Source organism: Vitis riparia, chromosome 5 (genome assembly GCF_004353265.1).
Source record: "Vitis riparia cultivar Riparia Gloire de Montpellier isolate 1030 chromosome 5, EGFV_Vit.rip_1.0, whole genome shotgun sequence".
NCBI lineage: Eukaryota > Viridiplantae > Streptophyta > Magnoliopsida > Vitales > Vitaceae > Vitis > Vitis riparia.
This window is the reverse complement of record NC_048435.1, coordinates 7,628,999-7,649,737: the sequence shown is the minus strand read 5'-3', so window position 1 is coordinate 7,649,737 and position 20,739 is coordinate 7,628,999. Positions and strand designations below refer to the sequence as shown.

Below are 20,739 nucleotides of genomic sequence, written 5' to 3'. Positions count from 1 at the left end.
AGCAATATGTCTTTTTGGATTTTTTGGAAGTACGTCTACTTGGGATTAGCATGCAAAGTAGAAATGTCAATGGAGGGAGAAAGAAGTTTATCTTGTATTCGGTGACATCGATGTCCTCAAACTAAGTAGCGTGCACCAGGGATCGAATAATGTCGACACGACTTCCCTGTAGTGCTAGTCAATAGCACGAGTTTGAGACAAAAAAACTCCTTTCATACAAACAAATATAAGCTTCACCCATTTTCAAATCTTATGTTCAAACTTCAAACTATTCGTAATATTAGGTCTTTAAGTTTAAATATATGAAATTTTATTATTATAGTATATATTTTTAATTTCAATAATAATTTACAATTTAAGATTTTTAATTAAATTTTAAAGTTAAAAAAAAAAATTAATTGAAGTGACAATTTGTAATTGATACTTCAGTTAAAAAATAAAGTCTCAATTATCAATTACAATTTTAATTCAAAAATAAAGTTTCAGTTGCAACTTAAATTTTGAAAAAAAATAAAAAATAATGACAATACCAATAAAGGAGCTAGTTTGAGTATAAGTTTTAAAAGGGAGCTAAAGTTTATATTTCTTTATATAAATGGGCTATTTTGCCCCCAAAACTGTCATGGTGGCTGCAGACACAAACCATGGAAGAGGTGGTTTTGTTTGCTAGTGACTAAGCTGCTAACGAGTGAAAGATAGGACACGGTCATCTGTGATCACCATTAAGTCGATAAGATATATTCATTACTACTCCAAGAACACAGAGAGAGAGAGAGAGAGAGAGAGTCACGGGTTGCTTCTAAGGTGCCGCCAACGAGTCAAAGATACCATGGACGATCATCTGTGATCACCATGAAGTCAATGAGATTTATTGTTCTCTACTTCAACAAGGGGGGAGAGAGATATTCAAGCAAGTGAAAGTCCAGAACACTGGGCTTCTAATATTCCTTTCGTGTTGTTTTAACCTATGCTCGTTCTATGTCATTATCACCCTGTGTTGTATGTGAGATAAACAGAATAATGAACTCAGAAAGTTAGAATCCTCTTTATTTAGCGATCAAATTAAACTCTTCTGCAAAGAAAGAAGAGCGCCCAAAGAAGCTTTATGGGAGCTCTAAAGTACATAATACTTTTTTCCCGGTATACCGCTCCGCGAGCAAGGAGCGAATGAACATAAGACCTAATCTCATGCCTGTTTTACCCAATCCAAATTTTGGTGCATTTCGGAGTATGTAATTTCAGTGGATTGATTATTAGCTTTCAGAAAATTTTTGTAAATTGGTTCATTTTGGTTTGGAAAAAGGAGCCCGTCGGCTTCTGGGCCTACTGGAGTAACCGTTATAAGGCTAAGCCCTCTTTGTTACTTGCGGAGGTACAGCTCGGAGAGACAAAGCGGTTTTTTAGGAGTGTTCGATGAGAGAGAGAGAGAGAGAGTGTGCGTTGAAAAGTGCAAAATTTGATGTGTGTTACTGATAGCATAAATTTGAAATCACTCAAAAATGAAAATTACTTCAATCATTGAATATGTTATAAATAAATTAAGATTAGGAAAGTGAATTTTAAAATTTGAGAGTCTTTAAACAATATTTTTAAAAACTGGCACGTTCATTGATTCACAATTCAATGATAGTGCTTGTGGTTGATTTATATATTATTATATTTATAGAAAATTATAAATATATATAAAGAAGTTAAAAATCAATAATATTTATTTTTTTATCTTTGATTATATAGATATATTAATATTTTAACATTTTATCAAATAAAATATATATAATATTCGGGTTTAAATGCAATCATCAAAACTTTCTATACATTCATTTATTTTTTTTTTAAACATAAAATTTACATGTTCAATCTCAAAATATGGTCTTCTTTAACCTCACCCATCACTAATTTTTTGCTTCTCAATTTTCTTTCCTTTTTCTTTTCTTTCCCATTTCCTCTCCTTCCCTTTTGTATTTTTCCTCAATTTTTTTTAACATTAAAAAAAATACAATAATGGTTCGAGCTAGGTTGTTGGCAATGAGCTGGTGATCGAGCAGTTGCCAAAAGCAATTAGCAATTACTACTGTATTGTCGTGACCTTGATTGGTTTTACCCTTTTCTTATTTAGATGTTAAAAAAAAGAAATCGAGGATGACGATGAAAGGAAAGTGATGAAAAAAAAAAGAAAAAAAAAGAAAGAAGAATTGGATTAAGGTTTGTTTCCATTGAGGGACATTTTCTGTGTCATAAGTTAACTTATACGTTTCTATACAGTGGCGCACACTAAGAAACCTAAACACCAAGGAAGAAACGTTTAGGTATCTCTCTATGCAGTGAACTCCGATAGATATAGGAAAAGTAATCTAGCATAAATGCATTTCAATATTTCATTATTTAAATATAAGTTCTAAAAAATAAGTTTATTTTTACAAGAAAATATATATATTTTTGTAGATATGTTTTTAGGGTAAAAGAAAAAAGAAAAGATTAGATTTATAAATTAACATCATTTCATCTTTTTAATCAAATAATCCTTCACTTAATAACATGATGAGGACTCAAATAGACTTCCTTTTCATCAATGATCTTCACAAATTAGAATGTGGTCTCCTAAAGTGTGATTTCTATTTCTTTAAAAAAAATGAACTAAGAAAGAAAATACATACCTCCTATCCCCTTTTTAGGGATGGCAATGGGGTGGTCATTTCGGGTACCCGCCCCGCCCCGCCCCGATTATATATAAAATTAAAATTTAATTTAAAATTTAAATTTTAAAATTAATTTAATTTAATTTTTATTTTATTATTTTTAATATATAGATAATAATAAATTATTTTTAATAAAATAAGTTATAAAAAATATAATAATTTAATTATTTATAAAATATATTTATTTTAATATAATTAAAAATTTTAAAAGTAATTTAAAAAAAAAATTAAAATTAAAATTAAATAAAAAGTTAAACGGGGCGGGTATGGGAATGTAGCATACCCGCCCACCTCGGCCCGTTTAATTTTTTAAATGGGACGGGGTTGGGAGGGGGGCGCCCCGCCCCGAACCCGCCCCGTTGCCATCCCTACCCCTTTTGTTGGATCTTATTCCATAATATTTAAAAGGGTGATTGATAAATCAATTTAATGACTTATTATGATTTGATAATTTAATTTGAGTTATAAAGTAAATTAAATATATTTAATAAAATAACTTAATATTATAACTAAAAGTAAAAAAATGATCTAAGTATTAAATCAAAATAAGTAACTCATCTTTAATTTTAAATTTCTTTTACCTTGTTTACTCGTGTCTAAAGAGAGTGTATTTTATATTCATAACTCTTATTCATGATTAATCTTTTATAACAAATACTTTATAGTTATATGACATATCTACAATACTTTAAATATAGATATTGAACAAATAAATTTATTTGTTTAAGATTATTGGAAGTAAATATTAATTAAATTCAATGACCATAGATGTTAGTTAAAATAGTAAGGGTAAATATGTCAAATATTTATTTTAAATCATCACACAATTGATCAATTTTTCCTTTTTTTTTTTAGAATTGAGAAAGATGCCCAAGATAGATAATCTCCTAGTTTCTCAACTTATCCCCTCATACCTAGGCATGCATCCATGTTTAATATCTCCCTTAGTTTTTAATATCTCCCTTAGTTCCCCTCAAATTTTCTTCAATTGATACTTTTCATCTAAGTCTCATGTGTTTAACTTAGTTGTCTCACCATAGTATTTTTCCAAAGACTCTTTTCCTTTACTTAAAATCGATTGCTCTTTAGTTTGAAACGGGCAAAAAGAAAGCTCCCGTACTTTTTTTCAAGGAAATCTTTTTCAATGTGGCTCAATAGGAATCCATAGGAAACTCTTGGGTATTTAGTTAAGGCACTTCGTATTAAAAACCTTTGTGGGTTACTTACCCCGTAAGTATCATCCTACCTCATCCTACAATAAGGTTGAATTTCTCAAGTATGTCTTCCATTTCTTATCCGCACTTCAAGTTGTGTAAGGAGAGAGATATTGTTAATTCTTAACCAATTGGTTTCAAGCACCAAGACTTGAAGACACCAAGGCTCATTCTTCTTGAGCGTCTTCTTTAAGTTGATGAATGGATAGAGGCAAGATCAAATTATGATTAAAGAGAATATTGAGAATATGTTTTCTTTTTGCTTTTGTTAAAGTAAGGGTGGAAGGAAGAAACCGAAATTAAAGGTTTCGAATAAAAGATTGAGAGCTTTTTAAAGTAGCTCGGATCTCATGATGGGCTCACAAATTATAATTGTCAAATTAAACGAAATTAAAAGTATTTATTATCATCAGAGCAAGTGTTAAACTTAATTTGATTGTTTAATAACAGAATTGGTTCAAATATGAAAATGATTTATCTTACAAATTTAACCTTAAATATTATTATAAAAGTGATTTAATAATAAAAATATTTATTCTATAAAACCATAAATACAAAATAAAAAATTGGAACTTATCACTTTTTTTAGGTTTACGGATCATAACTTTTTTTTTAATCAAATTGGTATTTTATATCTATATTTAGAATATTTATATGATGACAATTTTAATTTTAATATTGTATATGTAAATAAAAATACAAGTATTCTATTAAAATTCGAGTATAAAATTTTTATAATCACATGATTTAAAGTGCGTTTGATAATGATTTTAGAAAATATTTTTAATCTTTTTAACACTTAAGTAATAAAAATTTTCAAGTATTAAAAATGTTTACTAAAATCACAGTCAAACGAACTTTTAATATTATATCAATGACATATATTGAAATAATTTATTTTAAACGGATTATACATCATAAGTTTATAATAATTTTATTTCAATATAATATAATATTTAAATAGATTATCTTACAAGGATATCATATATAAGTTTATAATATGTTTTCGTTTTTCTTCTTATATATACATAAATGGAATTATAATTTATACCAACGGAATCTTATGAGGGTGACTTGGCCACAGATCACATTTGGCTAGCTAGCTGTTAAGTGGCACGCAATTCACACTCACAATTGTATTCACTAGGTTTCTTCTAGCCGATTATCATGTCCAGGAAGATCAGACATGCACACATGCATGCGCAAGTATAGGCATATATTTAGCTGTTACAATATTTTTTTTTTTGTAGAGTCAAAGGTCGGAAAAAGAAGAAGATGAACATGAAGTATGGATAATGTATATAAAGGTACGTTTAACAAAATTCACCATACATATGGTTGCTTTTGAATTCAAGTATTCAAAGCAAACATCTACGATATTGTATTGCACAATGAAAACATAAGAGCCAGCCTTGACTTTGAATATTTAATGTAGTAGTACTTCGACATCTTTATGAAACCCACACAAATTACACTGGAACGGTCCTATTAGAAGGAGGCTGCATGTCCAATTCAGGGCTATTATCCTCATTCTCCCCTGTCATCTCCTCCAATGATTTTCCCTTTGGTTCCGGGACCAAGAAAGTAAAGAGCATTCCTAAGAAGTTGATTACTCCAAGCACAATGAGCGAATTTCTCATTCCAATACCAGGTGGGTAGCCTGCATCCGTCTGAGTTTTGTCTTGGCTTTGGGAAGCATACAGGAAGCCAAACGCCCCAATTATGGCACCGGCCTTCCCAGATGCTGCAGATATACCATGGCAAGTTGATCTTAGCCTTGCTGGGAAAATCTCTGCTGGCACTACAAAGGTGGTTGCATTGGGTCCAAAATTTGCAAAGAAGAAGGTCAATGAGTACATTACGACGAACCCGATTCGGTTGGGAGCTAAAGTCCAGTGATGGTAAGGAATAGCAAGCGCAAACATGAACACGGTCATGAAGAAGAAACCCATCAGTTGAATAGCAAACCTCCCCATATAATCAATGAAAATCACTGTACACCAGTACCCTGGAACAGTACTGCATAGTGCAATTAAGGTTTGAGCCTTGGCAATTCTAAAAACTTCATGAATTGCATTCATGGTCTCGGCTTTTGGAATCCATCCAATTGCACTGAAGATGTCCTTCTGGAAGAGATTCTGACTGTAGAAAGCAATGTCCAACAAAAACCAAGTACTGGTGGTTCCTAACAAATGAAGGCCGTGTCGACGGGCGAATTCTCTGGAAAACAAACCAAATGAATTGGCGGGTTCCATTGCCAACTTCTCCACCTTGGTCTCTTCGGCTTCGATGTCCACCTGCAAAACCTTAGACATGTCAGCAGCTGCCTTCCTTGCATTCTTGGCAACGAGCGCAGTGTAACGAGCCGTCTCAGGCATCTTCATCCGCCAGTAGTATGTCAGAGCGGCAGGAACAGCTCCAAACATCAAAATAATACGCCAAACATAATCAGCTTGTTTCACAGTGGAGCCAACTGGGTCTTTTTGATAGGAGGGTGCGTTGAACCTGTGATCAAATGCAGCTGAAACAATGAGTGAAACTATCCCGCCAGCCAAAATTCCAAACCCCTGCATGGCGAACACTGCAGCGATAAAGGCCCCGCGGGTCTTCTTGTTGGCATATTCCGACATGATAGTGGCGGAAAGGGGATAATCACCACCAATGCCAAAGCCAAGCCAGAATCGGAAGAAACAAAGAGTGGCCATGACACCCTTTCGTTCATTTCCAAAAGAAAGCCCCGAGGCAACGGAGCAAACAACCATGAGAATAAGGGTTATGCCATAGACGCTCTTCCTTCCCATTTTGTCACCAAGCCATCCGAAGAAGAGCTGGCCAGCCAGAGTGCCGCACAGGGCGACGCCATTGACTGCTGCTGAAACACTGGGAGGCAATGTGCCAGGCTTTTTGCACCCTCAACATGGTAGTATATGCGGCCAAGTAATTTCGTGACGAGAGAAATGCTAAAGAGATCGTAAGCATCCGTAAAGAAACCCATTCCAGCAATCACGATTGCAGTAAAATGGTACAATTGGGTTCTCGCCAAATCAAGTGCAGTAAGCACTTGCAATTGTTCTCTCGCCATGGCTAGATCTACTACTTGTATTACTAGTAGTAGTCTTCTTCCAACAGCTCTGGAAAGCTTTCCTGCGCAACAACAAGAAGAATATGAAAAATTATTACAGGGTCCGCATAACTTCTCCCCTATATCATCAATGTTGATGCATGGACCTGCAACAAAATTTAAAAGAACTAAAGGAAATTTAAAAGAACTACTCTAGCATCATCGATATGTTCTAAGGACAAGACAAATTGTAAACTATCATGTTCACATCGCCCAAATGCCGAAATATCGAGTATCCCGACACATATATGGGATGGAAATATCGGTCATCCGATTTTTTCTCCAACTTGCTGCAGCCCAATCCATCCATGCCTTCAAAAGCATGCATCCTTGCTGCAGCCAAATCCACACCTCAACAGTGCACAAGATGGGACCATCCCTTTTCTTATATACAACTTCATTTTGCGCCCCATTTCCGAAATAGGATTCACTTCCACAAAAATTAAAAAGATTATAAACTCAAAGCACACCACTGGACTTCAACCCTTGTATTTTACAAGGAATTTAAGTTACTTGCCAGTAAAGCTGTGTTAATCTTGATTTCATAAGATGCATATTATATATATATATATATATATATTATAAATTAATTAAAATAAAATTATTGTAAATAAGTTAAATTTAATTTTTATTCTTTTTTTAGTTTTTTCTTATATTTTTATAAATTTTTTTATTAAATTTTATTTATCGATATTTTATATCAAATATTCATTGATTTTTTTTTATATATCCATAAAATCTAAATATTAATATATATTCATAATTAAGAATATTTTCAGACATTATATAGCTAAGAATATTATCATGTTGATGTAAGCAGTGCAGAATTTAACGGCAGTTTGCATCCGTGGACCCCATGATGATAGCTTCACATAGGTCCCACTATGAAGCCAAGGGGAAGCCATGGGTTGAAGGGATGCTGACTGAATTAGAATTTTCAGTCTTTCTACATGTATAGATACATAACCAGATATACCGGAGATAATTTTCTTATGATCAAGGACATAACCCAGAGAAAACTAAATAGCTTAATTTGGGAGATTGATTGATTTGAACCACTGTTCCAATGGAGAAGAGTATGCATGATAAAGTCTTCTTCTCAAAGGACGTGGATATTTTATTTACCCCAACTACTATACTGACCGAATTGACGGCTCAACTACCTTTTCCATCTGCGTTAATTATATAATAAACTTTTTATCATATCATATAATATAATATACTGTTATCCCTATCTCTGATGCCAAAAATGATGACATTTCCGTAAGAGACGACCTTAATAGTGACAATTTCAGTAATTAAAATAACAAAAACAATAGGAGCTAGAGTAAGTCTATGGGATGAATAAAGATAAAGAGTATCCATGATTTTTTCATGAAAAAACTGGCATGACCGACGTCACAAACATCATAGTTTCTCTTTGTCAGAAACAGTTGAGAATGGTCCGAAAGAGAAATAGCGGGTCTCTCACGGTATGTTTAGGCAACCCATCAAGCACGCTGAAAACTGTGGCTAGTTAAATAACGAACTACGAGAAAGGTTAAGGCTAAAGGCACCGGATACATGAAACAAACCGATCAATGACAAGGTTCAAAGAAAGGGTGGGCCGGCCATGCACAAAGTTGAGAAAGGTGGTCATGCGCATGGAGGTGCATGGAGGGTTGTAGGAAGCTAGGCACCTTCTTTTTGGATGGAGATAGAAAAAACTATTCGCAATAAAAGTAGCCTTATCGTCATAACCTTTCTTTTCATAAAAGGGTAAAGGCCATCCTCTAAGGTGGTCCTTCAAAAGAAGCCATTTCCAAGAGGCAAGGAACTTGCCCCTGGTGTCTCTATATTGTTCATGCTTCTTAGTCTAAAGCGGGAGTTTAGAAAAGGAATAGAGAAAGAGAGCCGTACCTGACTTTAGAGCTGGGGAGGAGAGAGGAGAGAAAGGGAAGTGATTGTGGTGAGGATGACCAGGATTGTGGCCTGCTATTTAAGCGCTCCTTACCCTGAAATTGCTCAGAATCATTTTCGCATATCGTAGTATATACCCTTACTGGGTCAACGCTTTCACAGGTTTTGCTGCTATGCTTTTGTATTTATCTATTTGCCTTTATCTCACAACTTTCTTCTCATTTTCCCCTTTTTTTTTTTCTTGTTTTAATTAATTTCTGAGACTTTGTAGAATGGGTTGGCGATCCATCACAACAGATGGGTTTGCAATTTGGGACCAAGACACGTAATTGTTGACCATAAACTTCAGGTAATGGATATACATCATGTACGGAATAATCCATTGTTTACGTCCTGCAATATATATCTATATAATTCAGATAAACTTATCAAATAATAATCAGAGTAACGCGGGGAATAGTGATGCCAGCAAACCTGAAAAGAGTTCGGAGGAAAATGTCTGACAAATAGGAGACCACTTAATTATTGTACACCTTTTCCTCTTGGCTCTGTAAGAACTGATGTAGAAAGTTTAGTGGGAGCCTTTTTCTCAGTTATGCCACTATCCACTTTGGCCCAGAGAATCTTTCACTCTTCACTTTCTCTCTTTTTTTTTCAGTTATCCAAGCTTCTGTTGTGGCCCTCACGATATCTGAAGACTTTTCAGATTGATATTAGTTGTAACAGTTAAATCTTATATTTGTAATTAGAAGTTAATATATATTAAGCAGTAGTCAGATAGTGTTTTGATAAGTAAATAAATAATAGTAAAAGGTCTAACTAGAAAATTTTAAACAATAAAATCCCCATAAAAAAATGAAAAGTTATATTCAATACATTGAAGGAATAAAAAATATAAAAAGAAAAGAAATTGATATTAAATATGAATATTAAATTAATTTTATAAAATATTTTTTTGTTATTTTTTATTTAAAATTTATAAAACTATTTAAAAAAAATCCTAATACATATATTATATAAAAATTTGGATTATTAAATATCATCATTATTTGGTTGTTCGGTAAAACTTAATACTCATTACTTAATGACTTAAATTGATTTTAAATTAAATTATACTTAAGATATGAACTTAAACTTTTACTTAATTTATATTTTAAACTTATTACTTAATTTAAGGTTGTATTAAAAAATTAATCTAAAATTATATTGTTTAAAAAAAGCTAACTTAAAATTTTATTTGTTTAGGACGAACAAAAAAATCTAATTTAAAAAAAAATTAAAAAAGTAATTATTCATTTATTTTAAACTTGAGTGGGTCATGTGCCTCCTCTTCCTCCCCGTCCCCCTAGGACATTGCCTGTGCTGACACAGTAATGAGCAAGACCCTGGGTCAACCATTTAACTCCTGGGACAAGCAGGTCTTAGTAAAAAAACAGTAAATAAAAAATGCAAGGATGAGTGTCTGTAGGAGCAATAATTGTGAATTCTGGCCCTCAACATCATACAAAATAAACTTCAATGAAATAGATATTCCGGAATGATAGCGGAAGGACGGGGTGTAAGACCAATATTTTTCCAAGAAAATGACATACACAGATGCTGCCTACCTTCTCATATGATTCATAATCCATATTAGATTGTTATTATAACAAAAATTATCATTTCATGTATCCAAATGTATGGCTATGGTAACTCTGAGACGTAGGAAGGATATGGGAAGGCCCGTATGAAAGCACCAAAACTTTACCCAAGAGACTGATTGATGTTACTTGCTCCTAATTTTAATGACTTTGATCACTTGAGTGGTGCAGTTGTGTCAAAGACGGCAAGGGAAGACATGATAGGAAGTAACCCCGAAGTTGCAAGGCTCGAAAGTGTTGTTTCCCCCTCAATCCTTTCCAAAAACAAAGACAAAAAGGGGCGGGGACCCTTCCTTTCTCCACAGATAACGCGTTCTCGTTTTATTTCATTGTCGTCTCCTGTGGAGACTCATGGCCAAGGACAGTAGGCTCCATTCGGGAGATATGGACCTTTGGGGCAATCAAACAGTGGTCTTCGGAAACCATGGGGGCATGGGGCCGTGGGGCCGTAGGGAGTTGTTTATATTTTCTTCCACGTAATCAACATTAACCGCTTCGGGCGAATACAAAGATGAAGGTACAGATATTAGTATAATCTGGAGTTAACATATCTCAAAGTTTGGTAATCCATTCTGATTTTGGTACAGGTGGCTTCGTTCGTTCCTCGGTTGAGATATGGACAACCTGAGTTTATCACAGAAATTCTGAAGTCGTTCTCCCTTTTAGATATTCTAATATGTTGAGATATTATGAATGTTTTCCTTATATCATTCTTTCCTTGTATCATTTAGTGTTGAGATATTAGGAATGTTTAGATATTAAGAAAGTTGAGATATTAGTAATATTGAGATATTAGGACATTAGTTGTTATTTCCTTATATAATTCTTTCTTTGTATCATTCTTTCCCATTCTTAGAATGGTGATTACCCTCTATACATACTCTGTACATGAACGAATGAAAGAATGAATGAAAAAACTACCATTTATCAATTTGAAGATGGTATCAGAGCCATGGAATTGAAATACTGGATATTTTGTCGCTATGGTAGTCCTACAACGATCAACCATCCTAAGACAAACCCTAATATTGATAAGTCAACCTTCAAATGCACTCACTGCAATAAGATTGATCCCACCAGTCTGGATATCCCACAATTTCAAAGCAACAACTCTTGGTATGACCAGGAAAACAATGAGGAATCGAGGGTTTTAAACCATGGACCTTTAGATTATGTTTAGGCTATCACCACTTTATTATTAATGATAATAATCGTGATCAACGGAAGAAAGATTCCAAGAAAACCTCGACTGCAACTGTTGCCGAAATAAAAATAAAGGCTAATGTTGCTGAGAAAGTCTCTGCATTGGTAGCCGCTACAGATCATGGTGGTAAGTTTTTAAATACTTTTACACCTGTTATTAATAGTGCATGGATAATTAATTCTGGTGCTACAAATCATATGACTTTTGATTCTAGATAGGTTTCACCCCTTACACCTTCCTCATAAAAAATTGTTTCCACAGCCAATGGTAACACAACCCCAGTCATTGGGGAAGGATCCTTAACTCTTACTGATACTTTGAATTTGGATTCTGTTTTAGTTGTTCCATCTTTATATTACAATCTTTTGTCAGTTTCTCAAATCATTGCAACCTTATCTTGTATTGTCATGTTTTGACTTGAATTTTGTATGATTAAGGACATCCAAACAAGACAAACGATTGGTTGTGGTATTAAGCGGGGAAAACTCTATTACTTGGACTTGCATTCAAAGGATTCAAATAAGTTACAACAAGCCTTGATGGCAGATGGATCTGAGGAGGAGAAGAAAAAGTCTGAAATTTGGTTGTGGCATCGACGTCTCGAACATGTTTTCTTTGGTTATTTAAAAAAATTGTTTCCTAGTTTGTTTGCAAAGAGTGATATTTTTTGTTTCCGTTGTGATATTTGTGAATTGGCTAAAAGCCATCGTGCTTCGTTTCCGTTAATTTTGAATCAAAGTCCGCTTCCTTTTATGGTTATACATTCTGATGTTTAGGACCCATCCAAAGTCCCAACTTTGAGTGGCTCACGTTGGTTTGTTACTTTTATTGATGATTGTACCAAAATGACATGGTTATGCTTGATGAAGACCAAAGATGAAGTGAACTTGTTATTTTAAAATTTTCATAAAATGATTGAAACTCAGTACAATGCAAAGGTTCGGGTTTTGCGTAGTGATAATGGTGGAGAATATCAGAGTTCTGATCTTCAAAAGTATTTGGAAGAACATGACATCATTCATCAGACTACTTGTTCCAATACACTCCAGCAAAATGGAGTCGCTGAACGGAAAAATCAGCACTTGTTAGAGGTTATTCGTGCTTCCTTGATAGCAGTAAAAATACCGATATCTTATTGGGGAGAAACAATCACATCTGTCGCATGCTTGATCAATCGAGTACCTTCTAGCTCAATTAACTTTCAAACACTTCTCCAAGCTCTTACTAATGCCATAGTTGCCTCAACCGTCCCAAATCTACCTCCTCGTATTTTTGGTTGCGTGGCATTTGTGCATCTACACAAACACCAAGGCACCAAGTTAACTTCCCATGCATTGCAATGTGTGTTTGTTGGATATGCATTACACAAAAAGGGATATCGATGTTACCATCTTCCAACTCGACGAATGTTTATTACAATGGATGTGGTGTTTCATGAAGATTCGATGTATTTTTCATCTGAGTCTGAACTTCAGGGGGAGTACCATAAGGAAATTCAGACTCTCGATTATGATTATCATATCTTTGAGGAGGATGAATCTGGACAATTTGAATTAGTGAACCAGGAAGCGGGTGAGTTGGATATGAGTGGTCAACAATTTGGGTCTGAAGATGTCTTCATTGAAATACCAAACCAATCGTCGTCTGCTGAGGGTGTTCTTAATTTGGAACCTGATCCATTCATGAAACGGTTACCACACCTTCATAATAGAGGTATTCCTAAACCCACATATGAACCTAAATTGTCTATCAAAGTCAAATATCCTATGAGCAACTATGTGTCTAACCATCGTTTGTCTGAATCAAATAAGTCATTTGTAAATCAATTATCTACTGTAACTATTCCTAACAGTGTGTAGGAAGCCTTAACTGATCCAAGGTGGAAAGCAGCCATGAATGAAGAAATGAAATCATTGCAGAAGAATGAAACATGGGAACTCATAGAATGTCCACCAGGAAAGAAGCTAGTTGGGTGTCGTTGGATCTATACTGTGAAGTACAAGGCAGATTGTAGTATTGAATGATTTAAAGCAAGACCGGTAGCAAAAGGGTACACTCAAACTTATGGAATTGACTACACAGAGACATTTGCACTTGTAGCTAAGATCAACACAGTTCGAGTATTACTGTCTTTAGCTGCAAACCTAGATTGGCCATTACAACAGTTCGATGTGAAAAATGTCTTTTTGCATGGCGAGTTATCTAAAGAAGTATATATGGATCTTCCACCAGGATGCATGGTGTCATAAAAGCAATGTCAGAAGGTGTGCAAATTGAAGAAATCATTGTATGGGTTGAAGCAATCCCCGAGAGCATGGTTTGAAAGGTTCACAAAATCAATGAGAGCTTTTGGCTATCGTCAAAGTAATTTAGATCACACTTTGTTCCTTAAAAAGCAACACAGTAAGATTACGACACTTATCGTATATGTGGATGACATGGTAGTTACAGGAAATGATCCTAAAGAAAGAAAAGCTTTGCAAAATTATCTATTTAAAGAATTCGAAATGAAAAATTTAGGTCATCTGAAATACTTTCTTGGGATTGAAGTTTCTCGATCAAGTAAAAGAATTTTTCTGTCTCAAAGAAAGTGTGCCTTATATCTTTTACAGAAGACTGGAATGTCGGGATGTCAACCTGTTAATACTCCAATAGAAGAAGGTCTAAAATTGTGTGTTGAGCCTAATCAAGTATTAACCGATAAGAGAAGATACCAGAAACTTGTGGGGAGATTAATGTACTTAGCTCATACAAGACCAGATCTTGCTTATGCATTGAGTGTAGTGAGTCAATACATGCATAATCCTAGAGAGCAACATATGAATGCAGTCATGCGTATTTTGAAGTATTTGAAGAATGCTCATAGGAAGGGAATTTTGTTCGCTAAAAATGTTGATTATCAAAGTATAGAAGTATATACTGATGCTGATTGGGCTAGTGCAATGGATGATAGGCGATCTAAATCTGGTTACTTTACCTTTGTAGGTGGTAATCTTGTGACATGGAAAAGTAAGAAGCAGAATGTCGTAACTCGTTCAAGTGCAGAAGCAGAAGCAGAATTTAGAGGTATGACTCTAGGACTTTGTGAGGCATTATGGCTAAGACTCCTCTTACAGGATTTAGGTTACCTATCTAGGCAACCAATCCGATTGTTTTGTAACAATAAAGCCGCATGTGACATTGCTCATAATTCAGTACAACATGATCGTACAAAGCATGTCGAGGTAGATAGATTCTTCATTAAGGAAAAGTTGGAGGATAAGATTGTGGAATTGTTTAAGATTCGATCAGAAAATCAATTGGCCGATATCCTCACTAAAGCTGTCTCAAGTCAAGTGTTCTCAAAATTTTTAAACAAGTTGGGCATGCGTGACATCTATGCACCAACTTGAGGGGGAGTGTTGAGATATTAGGAATGCTTTCCTTATATCATTCTTTCGTTGTATCATTTAGTGTTGAGATATTATGAATGTTTAGATATTATGAAAGTTGAGATATTAAGAATATTGAGATATTATGATATTAGTTGTTATTTCCTTATATCATTCTTTTATTGTATCATTCTTTCTCATTCTTAAAATGATGATTACCCTCTATATATACTCTGTACATAAACGAATGAAATAATGAATGAAAAAACTATCATTTATCAATTTGAAGATAATATTATTACCTTCCCAGCCTATCTATCTTATTGATAAACGTTTTCCTCTTGTGTGTTGATTGTGTACGAAATATATATACACTGGTTGACCAATTTAGTGATCATTAACTCAACGTCATTGGCTCGATATTTCGTAAAAACACAACCAGTTGACCTCAACCCAGGTTAATACTAATGGGCAGTCAAATTAAGCACCATCATTAACGATGGTGAGGATATTCAGCTAATCAAGCCGTTGAGATGTAACAAACCCAGTTGCTTAATGTTATAGCATTGCGGCCTGACGACGCAACTTGGTGATGATGACACAGTAATCTACTCAATTGTCATTGTCATATTGCATAATATCCACGCCAAGCATCTTGCCAAAGAATTGACTATTGACATTTTGGAGTGAGAGGTGGGCATGATGAACAACTCTTTTCATTTAGCATATTTGCTGAGGTTTCACACCAGCATAAAAATTATTCAGCATCAACCAATTACACCAAAACATCTTTGGAAGTCAAATGCGGCATTTGGTTTTTCCATAAACTAAGAGATTTGGTTTGGAATTTAAATTTTTGGAAGCATTGATGCTTGTGAAGGGATAATATAATTAGTAAAAAGAAAAAAGTTAACAAGTCTTATTTTAAAACAGATGATTAATAAAAGAGGCTTCCGGAATCTATTTAAAGTCGTTCTGGTATATGATGGATGTATAAATATTGATATTCAAACAAAGGGAATAGTGAATCTGGAAAATGGAAAATATTAAGGCACCATGATGAGATGATTTTTGGAAGTATGTCAAATAATGAACCAATTTTTCTTATATACTTCATAATCATATGAAGTGAGAGAAGTTAGTCGACGGCTTATAGCCATTGTCACCACATGGGAAAGCGCGTAACATGAAATGATAGGCATGGCTTTAATTTCTACATCTTTTGTTTTAAAAACCAAGTTTTCTTGCTAAGTGATGTTTCCCAATCAAAAAATATAAAATAGTATTTTATCCTTAAAAAAAATTATCATAATATATTTTAATTATTTTTACTTATTTTTTAGGGTTGTTTTAAAAAGATAATTATATAAATATAAAAATTGATTAAATAAATAAAAATAATTTTTAAAAATATAGAAAACATATTAAAAACGTTTCAAATTCATAAATAGACTTTTGTTTCACAAAACGTCATAAAATAAAATTTTTAAGTATCCATTTTTGGATTAGTAGAGTTAGCTTTAGAATGACTAATGCATGGTTCTAAATTAAAAGAGATAAAGTATTGGAAATAATCGAAAAAAAATTGAGAGGGAGAAAGAGAGAGAAAGATAGGTCTATGGGTGAGCCTTCAAATACTCCTCCAGCATTTGAACGTCCATGCAACTAGTTTTTGGTGTTCCCACTTTAGTTGACTCTAAAATATCTGCGTTTGAAATGTTTTAAAGTGGGGAATCTCTATATTTGATATTTAGAGTTTTCCAAGCTTGTAATCATTTATCATTAGTTTGAACCTACAATTGTCAAACTCTCAAAACCTATCTTGAAAGTGCCTTTCAGCTTCAGCAAAGGTAAAAAATTCTTAGTGTAAAACTTCTACAAGGGATTCAAATGATCCATGAAGGAGCATAAGAGAGTATTGCATTAGAGGCGTGGAAAATAGGTGTGAGTGCTACCGATCTAAGACCCTAAAGATAGACACATTCAATTAGGTAAATTTGTGTACTATCTTCTCATATTTGGTGAATTATTTAGCAAGTGAGAGATACGATATAAGTCGCTAAATGGTTTTTCCATGTTATATCTCATATAACTTTGTGTGATCTATTTTATTTATATTTATGTAAGATTGATGAACTCTCACTAAATAATTATCCAAAAAGGATAAATCAAAATTGATAATCAAATTTGAGTTTGGGATTAAATTTAGGACTATCTATTTGCCCTCATCTAACTAGGTAGACATGCATGCGCACTCTTATATATACATATATAATTATGAAGAGAATATATTTCCACACAAACCAAGTACTTTTCTTAAAATCCATCAAACCAGAAGAGAAGTAAAGAAACATATAGATATAATCACATATACCATCATCCAAACAAATTAAAAAACATGGGATATAGTTGCTCTGAATTCAAGTATTCAAAGCAAATATTTACCTTATTTCATTGCACAGAAATATAAAAACAACTTGAGACGTAGCTTTGATCTATCTTGGTCTCCATGCTTGTAAAATTCAACCAAATAACTAGCCTGGACCAGTCCTGGTAGAAGGGGACTGCTGGTCCACTTGAGGTCTATCCTCTTGATCATTCTCTCCTGTCAACTCCTCCAATGATTTTCCCTTTGGTTCCGGGACCAAGAAAGTAAAGAGCATCCCCAAGAAGTTGACTGCCCCGAGCACAATGAGCGAATTTTTTACTCCAATACCAGGTGGGTAGCCTGCATCTGTCTTGGTTTTGTCTTGGTTTTGGGCGGCATATAGGAAGCCAAACGCCCCAATTATGGCACCAGCCTTCCCAGCTGCTGCAGATATTCCGTGGCAAGTTGACCTTAGCCTTGCAGGGAAAATTTCTGCTGGCACAACAAAGGTGGTTGCATTGGGTCCAAAATTTGCAAAGAAGAAGGTGAATGAGTACATTACGACGAATCCAATTCGGTTGGGCTTTAAAGTCCAATGATGGTAAGGAATAGCGAGCGCAAACATGAAGACGGTCATGAAGAAAAAACCCATGAGTTGAATAGCAAACCTTCCCATATAATCAATGAGAGCCACTGTAAACCAGTACCCAGGAACAGTACTGCATAGTGCAATTAAGGTTTGAGCCTTTGCTATTCTATAAACCTCTTGAATTGCATTCATGGTCTCGGCTTTTGGAATCCACCCAATTGCGCTGAAAATGTCCTTCTGGAAAAGATTTTGACTGTAGAAAGCAATGTCCAGCAAGAACCAAGTAGTAGTGGTTCCAATCAAATGAAGGCCGTGTCTTTTGGCAAATTCCTTGGAGAATAAACCAAAAGAATTGGTAGGTTCCGTTGCCAGCTTCTCCACCTTGGACTCTTCGGCTTCAATGTCCACCTGCAACACCTTAGACATGTCAGCAGCTGCCTTCTTCGCATTCTTGGCAACGAGGGCGGTGTATCGAGCTGTCTCAGGCATCTTCATTCGCCAGTAGTAGGTCAGACCAGCAGGCACAGCTCCAAACATCAAAATAATGCGCCAGATATAATCAGCTTGTGGCACAGTGGAGCCAACTGGATCTAGTTGGTAGGACGGAGCCTTGAACTTGTGATCAAATGCAGCTGAGACAATGAGTGAAACTATTCCACCAGCCAAAATTCCAAAGCCCTGCATGGCGAAAACTGCAGCAATAAAGGCCCCACGAGTCTTCTTGTTCGCGTACTCCGACATGATGGTGGCAGAAAGGGGATAATCACCACCAATGCCAAAGCCAAGCCAGAACCGGAAGAAACAAAGTGTGGCTATGACAGCCTTCGGCTCATCTCCAAAGGAAAGTCCAGAGGCAATGGAGCAAACGACCATGAGAATAAGGGTCATGCCATAGACGCTCTTTCTGCCCATTTTGTCACCAAGCCAGCCAAAGAAGAGCTGGCCAGCTAGGGTGCCACACAGTGCAACGCCATTGACAGCAGCTGAAACATTGGGAGGTAATATGCCTGGCTTTGCTGCACCATCAACATGGTAGTATATACGGCCGAGTAATTTGGTTACGAGGGAGATGCTAAATAGATCATACGCATCTGTGAAGAAACCCATTCCGGCAATCACAATTGCAGTGAAATGGTACCATTGAGTCTTTGCCAAATCGAGTGCATTAAGCACTTGCAATTGTTCTCCAGCCATGGCTATATCTACTACTAGTAGTCCTCTTCCAACAGATCTATAAAGATATCCTGCATAAGAACAAGAAGGAGATGAAGTCTATTACATTCATTTAGTCTTGCGTTCTCCCTTATATTATCAATCCAGATACATGAACCCGTAAGAAGATTTAAAAGACTACAAACCAAAAGCTAGTATACCAACGGCATCATATATTTATATTCATGCCAAGGTTTGAAAAGGAAGGCCATGAAAAAGATATCTTTTGGGTGGATATAGGGCTCTGAAATCCCCATAAGAGAAAGGGTGGGGTATATCTTATGGTCACCTTCATTGTCATTACCCGATAAGGGCCAGGGTCTCACCTGCACCAGTAAACAAGGAAATCGCTACAATGTTTTTAATATCACGCAATGCAATGCATCCCGAATTGTTTTTATGGTATAGGTCTACTTATCATATAAATGTGGCAAAATGCATTTGATTTTGCGAAAGACCTTACGCCCCATATTTCATGCCATCGTAAGTATCCACAAAGCTATTTGGCAAAAATATTTGACAAGAATAGCGTTTTTCTTATATATACATATATGAAAAGAAAGTTTAATTAGGAAAATGAGTGATAGTCTTACCAGCTTTTAGAACTAATGGAGGAGAAGGAACATAGACAAGGCTGTCCTGGAGATGGAGAAAATGAAGAGAGTAGTCCGCTATATAATTCCCTGTTACCCCAGAATCATCCCGGCATATTATGGCATATACCCTTGTTTTATGTCAACGACTTCCGCAGCCCTTATTTCCTTCTTGCTATCTCTTTCCATTCGCCTCATCTCACCTGTTTCCTCCTCTTCTTTTTCTTTTTTTTTTCCACTGTTCTTTTTTTATTGAGACTTCTGTACTGGTTACTTCCCCATCTTTCTTTTTCAATTTTATTTTTTATTTTTTATTTTATTTTATTTTTCATTGTTGAATCTTTCTACATTAGGTTGGCAACCCCATCACGGCTAAGGGATTGCAAGTTGGACCAAGACAACTAGTTTGAAAAATGATATTTTATTTCCATCTCAGATAAGCACATCCAATAATCAGGATATTCTAACACGAGGAACAGTAACGCAATCAGACCTAAAAAGGAGATACAGAGAAAATATCTGCTGGGAAATGGGAGACCATGTAAGTTTGTCTACTTCTTCATTTTGGCTCAAGGAACTGAAATATGGCGATTATAGGAGTTATTTGTACAGTCACTGCTGTTTCTGCTATGGCACTTAATCAAGAAACTAAAGTGAAGTTCTGAGGTATATGATATCTAATTTGTACTTGTTGTGATCTGTATGGATGTATATAGACATTGCATGTGCCGCATAATTATGAGGGAGAGCTGGTTCAACCATTTCTCTAAAAGAAAGCATATCTTTTATCAAACAGTTGAAGACAATGAGTGTATAATTTTATTAGAAGCAA

General features: G+C 34.9%; 1 protein-coding gene and 1 pseudogene across 1 annotated transcript; both read right to left on the bottom strand.

Moving 5' to 3' along the window:
• Positions 1 to 5,177: 5,177 nt before the first annotated feature.
• On the bottom strand, positions 5,178 to 9,030 carry LOC117915364 (annotated as a pseudogene).
• Positions 9,031 to 17,420: 8,390 nt separating this feature from the next.
• Positions 17,421 to 19,621, bottom strand: LOC117913984 (inorganic phosphate transporter 1-4-like). The gene has a single exon (XM_034829130.1). It carries the CDS (start codon positions 19,294 to 19,296, stop codon positions 17,680 to 17,682), a length of 1,617 nt encoding a protein of 538 aa, XP_034685021.1. The 5' UTR covers positions 19,297 to 19,621; the 3' UTR covers positions 17,421 to 17,679.
• Between the last annotated feature and the right edge of the window lie 1,118 nt (positions 19,622 to 20,739).

Excerpts from the sequence above, each read along its gene's own strand:
- LOC117913984 (XM_034829130.1), bottom strand. The coding sequence starts at position 19,296 with ATGGCTGGAGAACAATTGCAAGTGCTTAATGCACTCGATTTGGCAAAG.